This window comes from Lactuca virosa, chromosome 4, assembly GCF_052849685.1.
Source record: "Lactuca virosa cultivar CGN04683 chromosome 4, Lactuca_virosa_CGN04683_v6, whole genome shotgun sequence".
NCBI classification, from domain to species: Eukaryota; Viridiplantae; Streptophyta; class Magnoliopsida; order Asterales; family Asteraceae; genus Lactuca; species Lactuca virosa.
Window position 1 is genome coordinate 358,297,070 of NC_136429.1, and position 13,413 is coordinate 358,310,482.

The following is a 13,413-nucleotide window of genomic DNA, read 5'->3' on the forward strand; positions in this document are numbered from 1 at the left end:
TCTCAATCCAAAATAAGACTCTCCAGACAATGGGCGTGGCCTAAATGTAAGAGATTTGAGTGATTTCGAAGACCTTGGAAATAATCCCAAAAAAAGTGTATTTCAAACCTAAGCCAAAGGAATATCCAGGAAAGCAGACCCAAGTAGAGGAAGCTAAATCAGGTTGGAGTTTTGCATCGAAGGGTTTGAAGACAACTTCGTTAGAGAAAGCGCCAACTATTTTTAATGACTCAATTTCATCGTCGTCAAAAGAATAGATCTCGTCGTAGGACAAGATCCTTTGGTCGATGAAATCATCCCCAGAGTACGCGAGGATGTCCTTACGAGATACAGTCATTTTCTTGTCCATCGTTAGTGAAATAAAAAAGTAAGGAGAATAGGAGAGAAATGTACCTTCAAAAGCGATTGAATAAGAGCTTAAAGATGCACGGAGGAGTAGCCCTAATCGATTGCCTCTATTTAAGCTAACGGCAGAAGAAAGAGAAAGATTGATTAGACCGGCCATAATGAATCTCGAATGGATAAATCCTATCTGTTAGGGATTAAATTCAAAATTTACCCTTATATCTCTCTTCATTTTTTATTCACTTTAAGTTATTCCTTTAATATTATTACTAACTCACTCATTTTCACGAATAACTTGGGGGCAATTGTTAGGGTTAGGATCTCAGAATTACATTGAGTTCCTGAAGTCTAAAGATTCTCAAAGGCTCAAGATCCTCGAAGCTCAGGATCCCAAATATACTCCAGGATCCTGACTAATATTTTTATTATTTATAACGACCATATATTCTTTTGTGTTTCTCACATGTGTAGAAATAACAAGTTAAAGTCATATACTCAACGGATAGTCATCACAACTATGCAAAAGACCCGGAGGATCAAGTCAAGCAAACGGCTATAAGTAATCTCGGAGGATCCCAAAATTCTCGGAGTTCTAGTTGTTAGGGCTTGACTATATAAAACAATTGTAATCATCACACTACACACGGTCTTCTGGCTGAAGACTATCACTTGCTCTTATTCATTCTATTTTCTATGTAATCTTATATTTCAATCAATAAAATCATAAAGGCAGGTGATTATTATCACCTACCAAGGTTTTATGCCGGAGATCCTAACAAGGATCAAGGGCTTTCCTTGTAAACCACTCGTGCAACATTGTTTTAATTTCATCAGTCGATTCACCAGCAACACCCCAGCCTCTCATACACTTTGGTTAATTGTCACTTAGTCAATTTTTGACAAAAACAATAACTGTTATAAATGTTAGGAAAATAAATGATAATATTCAGGATCCTGAAGTATGTTTAAGGATCCAAAATGTAATTCTGGGATCCTGGCCCTAACAATTGCCCCCAAATTATTCCTGCAAAATATTTGAGGTTAGTTTATCAATAAAGGGATAATTTAAAAATTAAAAATAATTAAGAGGAAGAGATAGCAAATTTGAATTTCAAATCTTAAGTGGATAGGATTTATCTGATCAAGGGTGATCATTGCTTAGTTAAATCATATCTTTTTTTCTTCTTCGGCTAGGTTAAGTAGGGTGAGGAACTGTCATTTTCTTTTACCTTCTTTACCATTCCCTCCGATCATCCATAATCACTCTCAGAGGTAATTCCCTTCTTCGTTGTTTTTCTTTTTTTTTTCTACATTCGTCCATGGGAAAAAAGATGACCCGTTCGCGCGCCAGCATTATGGCTCTGTCGGAGAATGATTTTGTCGACAGGGGATCCTGACCTATAATGAGGTATGTTCCTTTGATGATGAAGACATGCAATACCTAAGGTCTATAAGATCTTTTCCTTCCGATGTTGTTTTCAAACCTTTTGATGCCTCTATTCAACCTGATTTTGCATCTTCCTCATGGGTATGTTTTCCCGAATACCCTTTTCCCTTGGTTTAAAGTATCCGTTTTCCGGCATTGTCTCCAAGTTCTTTCAAGCTACTTAACTTTTCTTTGTTCAAACCATGCCTATAATCTGGAGGATTTTGTCTTGGATTGAACAAGTAAATCTTTCCCATGATCAAGAGATAGGTCTTCCCGAGTTAGCCTTTGTTTATGAACTTTCTACCTTTGGAAATTCTTGTTTCTTACTCAAGCTCAAGCCCAACCGGTCCCCTTTGATTCTGAAATAAAAACATAATGATGGGGCCTGGAAGGAGAAGTATTTCTTTGTGAGGCGTGATTCTATTGCCGTGGAGAGTTTTTGCCTAAAACTTGAGCTAAAAAAGGTAGGGTTCATTTGTTGGTTTTGAGGATCATAAAATTTACCCTTCTTATTTTTTTGTTTGAATATAGGTTTGATGTTTAGGGAAGCATTTTCTGAAGCTGAAGATACCGATGCAAAGGTTCCAAGCTTTCTTGCTTTACCAGCGGGTGTTAGGACTTTCAAGATTGATTCTGAAAATCTTCAAGAAGGTCCATCCACGACTGCTTCCATGGCCACCGGTTAGGATACCTTTCTATTTTTTTACTTAAATATTAGGATCCTGAGTTTACAAGGATCCTTCATGATCTGCAGGATCCAAAACTACCCGTTCCAGTGCTCGCTTCGCTTTAGCCGATCTAAAGGATGACATGTCCAGCGGTTTGCTCGTCGTGAAGAAGGAAAAGATCCCACCTTGTGCTCTCACCAAGAATACCCAGCTTGACCTTCCTGTGAAACCTTCCTTATCTCGTAAGAGAAAATCTTCTGAAATCTGGGATCTTGAGAGTCTACGGACAAACAAAGCACTGAGGAAGCTGATTTCTTTCTCCCAGTTTGTAAGTATTTTTGTGTTCCCCTTGTTCAAATTCGGTTTTCTACTTATTGTTGCTTTTTACAGGTGGCTGCTCATGTCTCTCATTCTAATGAGGATTCCAAGGCAAACTTGGCTCAAACAGAGCGTGCCTTGAGAGATCAAGAGGAAATCAACAAGGAGCTTCTGCAGAGGGTGGAGATGTTGTTCAAGGAAAAATATGACAAGGAGGAGGATCATGCGGCTGAGATGAATGAGGTTATAGCCGAGGCAAAAGCTGGTGTTGAGGTGGCTGTTTGGGAGACGAAGATCAAGCTCGCAGAGGATCTGGAGAGTGCAGGATCCTAGGACGTGACCGGATAGCATGAGGCCCTGACCAAGTTAACTGGCAAGTCTGTGAAAGCTAGTCAGGATCCTGCATTGCAGCTGAAGGAGGGAGAGAAGAAAGGCAGGACGGAGGTGGTCCCGGGTGGTGGCGATCAATCTGTGGTTTAAGATTGATCTGGTTTTATAAAAACAATTTGAATGAATTTGGGTTTGTAAGACAATGTTATTATTTTCTTCTTTTGTGGGGTTGGTGGGCAACCCCTTTAATGTTATGGTTGTTTTATACTTCTCTGCATGCTTGATTGAATTGCGTGCTTGTAGCGGTAGGATTTTCGAGGATCCTTATAACTAGGATCCCAAAGAGTTTAGGATTGGCAAAAACTATGAGGATCTGGATAACCTGAAAATAGTTAGTAACCCATTTAGGATCTCAAGATAGTTGACATCCATTTAGAATAATAAATCATCAATCATTACATGAGAAATAAGGATAGATAGAACCTGGTTATCCTCCGACTTTGTGACCTTTAGGATTCACTTTCATTTGACTTGGGAGAAGTGTAAAGTTATGATTCTCTTAGTTCCATAGGATCCTGAAGTTCGTACATGCGAGGATCCTTGCTTTAAGAGTTCATCAAGGAAGATCCTTGACTATTTTCGACTTAGTAAACTGTAGGGAGGATCCTACTTTAGGAATCAATTGGAAATGGCTCCAACTTGGAAAATAATTGAGGTAACTTTTGTTTTGCGATATGGGCCGGGGAAAAGACCAAAATTTAAAGGGCAGGGGATTCGATCCCCCGCATCCGTCGGGGATGGGGGCAAGGTTAGGTATTCGGGGATGGGGACAGGGATGGTCAACCCCGTCCCATACCCGCCCCATTTCCATCCCTACCTCCGATGCTGAAGTCATTAATGGTATTTGAAGAGAGCATATGGTAAAAAAAAATAAAGGGTAAAAGGTGAAGAGTATGTGTACCTTGAGTCTGCTGGAAAATGACTAATATTACTTACATAAAATAAGATTTAAGATGTATAGCATTCCAGGACCTTGGCAAGACATCTCCATCGACGGTAGCTAGCCAATATGCCCCCTTTCCTGCTTCAGCATCTATGAGATACGGTCCTTCCTATTTAGGTGCTAGTAGAGATGAGAATTTGGCCCGAAAACCCGAACCAAACCGAACCGAATTAGGGTCCGAATAAGAAATTCGATTTGGGTTTCGGGTATCTATATTATGCTTATTTGGTTCTCGGGTTATTCGGTTCAGGTTACCCAAATAAGAGCTTATTCGGTTCTAAATACCCGACCCGAATAAGCATTCCTCCTCCCTTTTTTTCTGATCAGCAGAAATCAAAATCACGATTCACAATTCTATCCTCTTCGTTCATAACAGAAAAAAAACCTACGCTCGTTCTCGTCATTTCAAAATCGACCTTCTTCTCATCTATTTCCAAACTCAAAATCACTTATGTCGACCCTTCCTCTTATTTCAAACTTTCAAAAATCAACCCTTCATATTGTCTCTAAGGATTCATGAATTCCTACTTTGTCTAGTCATGGAAAATTGGGCTCCGACTCAAGAAACCCAAGTATGAAATTAATTCTCATTAGGTTAATCTACTATGTAAATGTTATTCTTTCAATGTGTTATTGTGTTATGTTAGTCTTTGAATGTTTTATGTCGATGTATAAAAGCACATTGTTATTCTATTATTCGGGCTATTTGGGTTATAAAATCCTAATACGGTTTATTCGGGTTTTTTTTGTTATATTAGGTCCTTAATTATCTTGTACATGTTATTCGGGTAATAACCGAACTTAACCGATTAATACCTGAATCGAACCGAACTCGCATTGGTTAATCGGTTCGGTTTTCGGTTCATATAATTACCCTTATTCGGTTTTCGGGTTATTCGGGTTCTGGTCGGTTCGGTCCGGTTCCGAACCGAATAACATCCCTAAGATGATTTGTGTATCTTTATCTGTAAGCTTTCATGAAAGCTAAAAAATTAGCAGTTATGAACATTGGTAATAAGAATCCGCAGTTCAATCTTTATTTAAATATTTACAATTATAGAAATTAGATCAGCAGTCAAGATAAGTTGTTGACTTTAACCACACTTCTAAAATTATGCTTTTTATTAAATAAAATCAGTGAATGCATTGTAGAGAACTTTTGATTATCATTTAACTATCAACAGTTCAGATAGTTTTAGAATCAAGAGTTCTTAATATTAGAATTGCTTATTTGCAAACTATCATAACAGCTGATTTGTGTATCTTTATGTGTAAGATTTCATGAAAGCTAACAAATCAGCAGTTATTAATATGGTTTATAAGTATCTGTAGTTGTATCTTTATTTAAATATTTCAATTCTAGAAATTACATCAGCAGTTAAGATAAGTTGCTGACATTAACCATATTTCTAAAATCATGTTGTTATTAAATAAAATCAGTGAATGCATTATAGAGAACTGTTGATTATCATTTAACTATCAACAGTTCTGATAGTTTTATAATCAGCAGTTCTTAATATTAGAAATGCTTATTTGTAAACTATCATAACAACTGATTTATGTATCGTTATCAATAATATTTCATGAAAGCTAACAAATCAGCATTTATTAATATTGTTAATAAGAATTTCCAATTGTATCTGTATTTCTAAACTCATGATTTTATTAAATAAAATCAGTGAATGCGTTATAGAGAAATAATGATTATCATTTAACTATCAGCAGTTCTGATAATTTTAGAATCAACAATTCTTAATATTAGAATTGTTAATTTGTAAACTATCAAAACAACTTATTATGTAGCTTTATCTATAAGCTTTCATGAAAGCTAACAAATCAGCAGTTATTAATATTGTTAATAAGAATCCACAGTTGTATAATATTTTCGATTCTGGAACTTACATCTGTAGTCAAGATAAGCTGCTGATATAAACCACATTTCTAAAATCTTGCTTTTATTAAATAATATAAGTGAATGCATTATAGAGAATTGTTGATTATCATTTAACTATTAGCAGTTCTGATAGTTTTCGAATCAGCAGTTCTTAATATTAGAGTTGCTGATTTGTAAACTATCAGAACAGGTGATTTGTGTATATTTATTTGTAAGATTTAATGAAAGCTAACAAATCAACAGTTATTAATATTGTTAATAAGCATCCGTAGTTGTATCTTTACTTAAATATTTTCAATTCTAGAAATTACATCATCATTCAAGATAAGTTGTTGACGTTAACCACATTTCTAAAATCATGCTTTTATTAAATAAAATCAGTAAATGCGATATAGAGAACTACTGATTATCATTTAACTATCAATAGTTCTGATAGTTTTAGAATCAATAGTTCATAATATTAGAATTGTTGATTTGTAAACTATCAGAACAGCTGATTTGTGTATCTTTATTAAATATTTTCAATTTTATAACTTACATCAGTAGTTAAGATATGCTGCTAACATTAACTACATTTCTAAAATCAAGTTTTTATGAAATACAATCAGTGAATGCATTATAGAGAACTGTTGATTATCATTTAACTATTAGCAGTTCTAATAGTTTTAGAATCAGCAGTTCTTAATATTAAAATTGTTGATTTGTAAACTATCAGAACTTCTGATTTGTGTTATCTATAAGCTTTCATGAAAGCTAACAAATCAGTAGTTATTAATATTGTTAATAAGAATCCGTAGTTGTACCTTTATTTAAATATTTTCAACTCTACAACTTACATCGGCAGTCAAGTAAGCTGATGACTTTAACCACATTTCTAAAATCATGTTTTTATTACATAAAATCAGTGAATACATTATAGAGAACTGATGATTACCATTTAACTATCAACAATTAACATAGTCTTAGAACCAACAGTTCATAATATTAGTATTGTTGATTTGTAAACTATTAGAACTTCTAATTTGTGTTATCTGTAAATCTTTCATGAAAGCTAACAAATCAGCAGTTATTAATATTCTTAATATTAGTATTGTTGATTTGTAAACTATTAGAACTTCTAATTTGTGTTATCTGTAAATCTTTCATGAAAGCTAACAAATCAGCAGTTATTAATATTCTTAATAAGAATCCGCAGTTTTATCTTTATTTAAATATTTTCAATTCTATAACTTACATCAGCAGTCAAGATAAGCTGTTGACTTTAACCACATTTCTAAAATCATGCTTTTATTAAATAAAATCAGTGAATGCATTATAGAGAAATGTTGATTATCATTCAACTATCAGCAGTTAAGATAGTTTTAGAATCAGCAGTTCTTAATATTAGAATTGCTTATTTGTAAACTATCAGAACTACTGATTTATGTATCTTTATCTCTAAGCTTTCTTGAAAGATAACAAATAACAGTTATTAATATTTTTAATAAGTATTCGCAGTTGTATCTTTATTTAAATATTTTCAATTCTACAACTTACATTAGCAGTTAAGATAAGTTGATGACTCTAACCACATTTTTAAAATCATGTTTTTATTAAATAAAATCATTAAATGCATTATGAAGAACTGCTGCTTATCATTTAACTATCAGTAATTCTGATAGTTTCGAATCAACGGTTCTTAATATTAGAATTGTTTATTTGTAAACTATCAGAACAGTTGATTTGTGTATCTTTATCTGTAAGCTTTCATGAAAGCTAACAAATCACCGGTTATTAATATTGTTACGCATAATAGTTTATAAAGTATCTGCAGTTGTATATTTACTTAAATATTTTCAATTCTAAAATTAATAACTGCTAATTTCTATATCCAAGGTAGAATTCAAGTCAACGGTTCTCTATCAGCAGTTTTGTAGACTAATCCAAGGTAAATTACATGGAACCTTACTGATGAAATACAAACCAGCAGTTATTAATATTGTTATGCATAATTGTTAATAATTTTATGTAAATCTTTTCAATTCTAAAACTTACATGAGTAGTCAAGATAAACTGCTGACTTTAACCACACTTATAAATTCTTGATTTTTTAAATAAAATAAATGAAAGCAAATATTTTGATATAATGATTTTATTAATGAAAAGCATGGAATTGGTAAAGGATTAAATTGGCAATGACAAGAATTCAATTTCACTGGAATATGTAATGACTGCAATATAAGTTACAAAGACACTAATAGAAAAATAAAAACAGATTACATTTCAGATTGTTGACATAAACACGAGTTATTAAAAGAGTAGAAAATATCAACCAAGGAAATTCTCAAAAAATTTCACAAAAACAATGACAATACTGTTTAAAAAACATTAACTAAACTTCTAAAAGTATTGCTAATAAGGTAAATTCTTTTCTTAAGTAAGTTGTTTTCCTTTTTCTAATGCCTCTTTTCTTTCCAACTCCTTTTCTTGAATAACCAGTTCTTCTTTTTCTAATTCTTTTTTCCTTTCCATCTCCATTCAGAGAGGACAGTTTCTTTTATCATGCTTTTCACTAGGGTTTATTTTCTTTTTACAAAAATTACACATTCTTTGTTCCTTCACTTGATTATTCATAGCTATCTCTTTCTGACTTTTAAACCTTTTACCATAACCAGATCCTTTGTTTTTAGCAACTTCAGGATTCAAAATATCATTAACATCAGGCTTAGAAACACCAATTAAAGAATCAAAGTGTTCGCTTTTTGAACGAGAATCTTTTTCTAGCGGATTTTCTTTAAGTAGATTCCTCTTCTGTTTTTGGCATTCAAAATACTCCAGCAACTTTTCAGGATCATGATAAACAAAATTTATACACTCAGCCACCACATAATATAAATCAGTTACCATCTTTTGGCAGCCAACACTACTATCGCCTAATGAATATTAATGTTCCAATTCTTCTGGACGAATTATATCTTTCTGCCATCTTCTTAACCAATACTTAGATGGAATCTATTTCAAAAACATATTCTTCATAATACAAAAACACATGTATAGGAGCGGGAAGCACGCGTGTGTGGATCTTACTGGGGCCTCTCCTCTCGTGGGTTTGAGGAGCGGGGGTTTCACAACAGGGCATGCTGCTTTGAAAGTCGTTGCATGCAAAGTGGCAAAGCACAAGAATGCATGTATAGAAAATCAACATGTGTTTGTACCTTTTGCATTTGATACATTTGATTTTTTCGCCCTAGAGGCTGTGGAGCTCCTCAACAGAGTCCAATGGGTCATGCATTCTAATGTCATATCTCCTAGATCCACAAATGTTGTTTTCAAAAGAATTAGTTTTGCCATCCAGAAAGGGCTAGCGACGCAGCTTGTTGCCCGTTTGCCTTCCATCGATATGTATTGAACTATATTAGTCAATTTAATGGAAATTCAATCAAAAAATGCCTACACCAAACTGTTGGGTTATGAGTATAACATCATTCCTATGGTGTACATGCAACCCTAATTGCTTTGATCTAGGTTTTTCTAATTTGAACATACAACATTGAATACCAAAGCATAAACCCTAACACTAGCATACCAAATCCGAAAATCACACATGATTAGGGTTTAGATCTTACCTCTCTTGTTATGTAGTAATAACAAGATTAATCCTTCTTGATCTTGACTTCTGAAAGCCTAGTGCCCCAAGTGTTGCACCTCTAATAGAGTCACAAACACTCAATGCAAACAGAATGACTTGGGAGAGAAGAAGAATTTGGCTAGGGCAACTCAAAGCAGCATCGGGGGCCGATTTCTACATGTTGAGGGGTCTATTTATAGTTGAGGCTATTAGTGTTTTAAGGTGGAAACCCTAACTTCCTTGCTTAGGCCTTAAGCAATCCATGGAGCCCATCTAGAAAGCCCTTGGACGAAATCTTCTTGGACTCTCCATAGATTTCGTCCAATCCCTTTCTATTAGGAATCCATAGCCCAACTAGCAACTATCAGATAATTGCAATATCAATCCCCTTTATTTAATTAATCTCTTTTGATCACCAAATTAATTTCTAATCAATACTAATTAAACAATATGAATTCTAAATAATATATTAATCTTGCAATATTGTAACATCCCAAAAATACAGGCCAAAAATTTCATTTTTAAATACATTATTATAAAACCAACAGTATAAGAAAACATCCATAATAACATGTCATGTCAAAACCCAAGTAGAAATAATCAAAACATGTTATCATAAAACAATATCAGAGTGTAATCCCAAGGATCTCGTGTGCGGAAAACCATAGTGTGATGCGCTGCGATCAAGCCGGCTCCTTTCCTTCAAAAACAAAGTTCCTGAAACCAAAACCGAAAACTGTAAGCACAAAGCTTAGTGAGTTCCCCCATCATACCACATACCATACAATCACATAGCATACATACTGCGGGGCAATTCTGGGGTGCCCGACCTACCCGATACGGCCATTCTGGGGTGCCGACCTAACCGATACGGCCATTCTCGGGTGCCGACCTACCCGTGTCAAGCCATTCTGGGGTGCTGACCTACCCGTGTCAAGCCATTCTGGGGTGCTGACCTACCCATGTCAAGCCATTCTGGGGTGCTGACCCACCCATGTCAAGCCATTCTGGGGTGCTGACCTACCCGTCGGTCCTAACAACCGACCCTCGGGGACTATTCCACCCCCTACTGCTACTATCACATATATCATAACATAAACATACTATCAGACATATCTGGGGTGTCCGAACTACCCTTCGGTCCTAACAACCGAACTTGGGGACTATTCCCCTCCTACTACCACTATCACATATAACATATCATGCCAGCATATAAACATATCATCACATACTGTCAGACATATCTTGGGTGTCTAACCTACCCTTCGGTCCTAACAACCGAACTCTACTACTATCACATATAACATATCATGCCAGCATATAACATATCAGGTAGTAGCAAAACTAGATGATATCACAAATACAATCATCTAACATACAACTCCTACTGGTGGGTCGGCATTGTGGCCGTAGACCCACCGTTACTGGAAGGTAACTCACCTCACACTGCTGAAGTCCCGTAGACACAATCCCACTCTGCTGAAGTCCCGCAGACTCAACCCCAGCTGCTGGATGACAGATTCCCGAACTGTCAACACCAAAATAACACCCAATTAATAATTGGGTCCCACTACATAACCATAAGTACATTCTTTGGGTAATTACCACATTACCCCTAGCTTGGCTTATTCAAGCCCAAGGCCCAATCCATAGGCCCAAAGTCAACTAGGAATCAAAGCCCAATACATGGCCCAATTTTCCAAATTGGGCCTAGGCCTATACATGGTCTCATTCTAAGGCCCAACATCATATAATCATTAAGGCCCAAACTATGGCCCATCTATGGCCCAATTTTCTAAATTAGGCCCAAACCCCTTACATGGGCCTTACCCTAGGCCTATTAATAACGCAATCATCAAGGCCCAATAGAAGGCCCAACAATACACCCATGTGAAATTAGGGTTTCACATAAAATGAAGATTAGGGTTAAGTGTTTCTCACCTAACCCATTAAAGACTTAATCCATTAAGGACTTAATACATTAAGTCCATCATTCTTCTAAATAAGTCATATGGTGTGATTGGGCTGAATCACACAATTCCATTCCAATGGCCCAAAAGTGGGTCCCAATAAGTCCAAGCCCATAAATCCAATATTAGGGTTTTCTAAACCCTAATTAGGGTTTCCAACCCCATCTTAGCCCAATAGGCCCGTTAGCTAAGTCCTTAGATCCATTAGGGTCCATTAAGCCCATTAGACACATGTTTAGGCTTTAATGTCAATTAGGGCTTCATTGGGCCCATTAGGGCTTACAAGGCCCATTAGGGTTTTAGTCCCTTGTCCAAACATCCCAACCAAATCACAACACAACTAAGCACACCGCCACCCGACACGGCGGCCGGTTGCGGCAGGAGGCGGCAGCCACCACCCTAGGGTGGTGGTTTGATTTTCCTTTCATTATTCCAATTTTACAATTTACAATGAACTCACGAAAAACACACACACTATACTAAATGAACACATACCCACAACCACCCTTGTGGTGGTCGGTGGTGGTACACGGTGGTGGTGGTGCCTTGAACCTAGAATTCCGGCCAAACACACACTAAGGAAATAAACACACACACAAAATTAACCCATACATCAGCATACACAACCGCTATGGCGGTCCTTGAGGTGGCAGCCACCATGGCCGGCAGCCATGGTGGTTCTTCTTTGGGTTTTTCCGGCAGCAACAACACATTGCGGCGGACATGGCGACGGAATAAATAGAATAAGAAGAAGGGTAGTAGCGATTAGAAACAACTACAACAGCCGTGGTGGTCGTGAACGACAGCGGCAACGACGGAAGGCAGAAGAAGGACGTCAACAGCGGCAGCGACGCTCGTCGTGGGGGCAGGTTGCGACGTTTGGCGACTGAAGTGGCTCAACTAGTCGGAAGACTAGCGTAACAGCTAGTGGCGGTTCCTCCGCTCACTTGGTGGCTCAACTAGTCGGAAGACTAGCGTAACAGCTAGTGGCGGTTCCTCCGACTCCCATAGTTTTGGCGGTCGCCGGTGGTGAGGGTGACATAAGGGTGGTGCGGCGCTGATAATAGAAGAAGGGAGAAAGGTGGCGGCTGGAGGCATATCCCTTAGGGTTAGGGTTTTGCGTGATTTAAGGTGCATATATACGTGGTTTAAGCGAGGGTGACGGGAGTTGTCCCGTGTCCATGTTCAACTTTGCTCATCTAACCATTCTAGTCCCTCCCCATGAGATCTTTTTTCAAAATAATTCACATATTTACCCATTAAACCCCAGCATTAAAAATTCATTCCAACTTAGGGACGAAATTTACCAATTTCACCCCTGCTTCCATAATTCCTCAAAAATTCGATCCCCAGTTTACCAAACAGCCCCTTAGCCCCAAAATCTCTTCAAATGAAGTCCCAGAAGTTGCCATTTAGTCCCCGCCCTCATTAATACTTACAAATTAAGTCCGTATTTTACACTTTTAACCCCCAATCTCTTGAAGTGTGACAGTTAGCTCCACGAGACCATCATTTGATATATAATTATTTCTTTTAGGGCTTCTATTCGCTCGTTAATTTATTTATTTATCTAATAAATAAACAGGGTGTTACAACTCTCCCCCACTTAAATTAGATTTCGTCCTCGAAATCATTCCTTACCATTCCTTACTCACCCAACCACTCTAGTAGCATGGCCACCAACCTGGCCACGCCCTAGCCTTCCCAGGGTAGCCATGACCAATCCTCGTAAAGCCCTAAAATCCACAGGTGAACGAATTCCTCACAACAAGTTCACATCTACTTCGTCTAAAATCTACTGTCTTGAGATAGTCTGATTACCTAACAGACCACTCATACTGAATCATTA

General features: G+C 36.8%; 1 protein-coding gene and 1 long non-coding RNA gene across 2 annotated transcripts; both read right to left on the reverse strand.

Moving 5' to 3' along the window:
* Positions 1–8,504: 8,504 nt before the first annotated feature.
* LOC145106269 (uncharacterized) lies at positions 8,505–8,873 on the reverse strand. Its single transcript, XM_079043281.1, has one exon. The coding sequence runs from the start codon at positions 8,871–8,873 to the stop codon at positions 8,505–8,507; it is 369 nt and encodes a 122-aa protein (XP_078899407.1).
* Positions 8,874–10,142: 1,269 nt separating this feature from the next.
* LOC145168975 (uncharacterized) lies at positions 10,143–12,695 on the reverse strand. Its single transcript, XR_013742210.1, has 3 exons — positions 12,177–12,695; positions 11,035–11,122; positions 10,143–10,311 (listed from the first exon to the last, which is right to left on the reverse strand). It is a non-coding gene; the product is annotated as an uncharacterized LOC145168975 (long non-coding RNA).
* Positions 12,696–13,413: the final 718 nt, after the last annotated feature.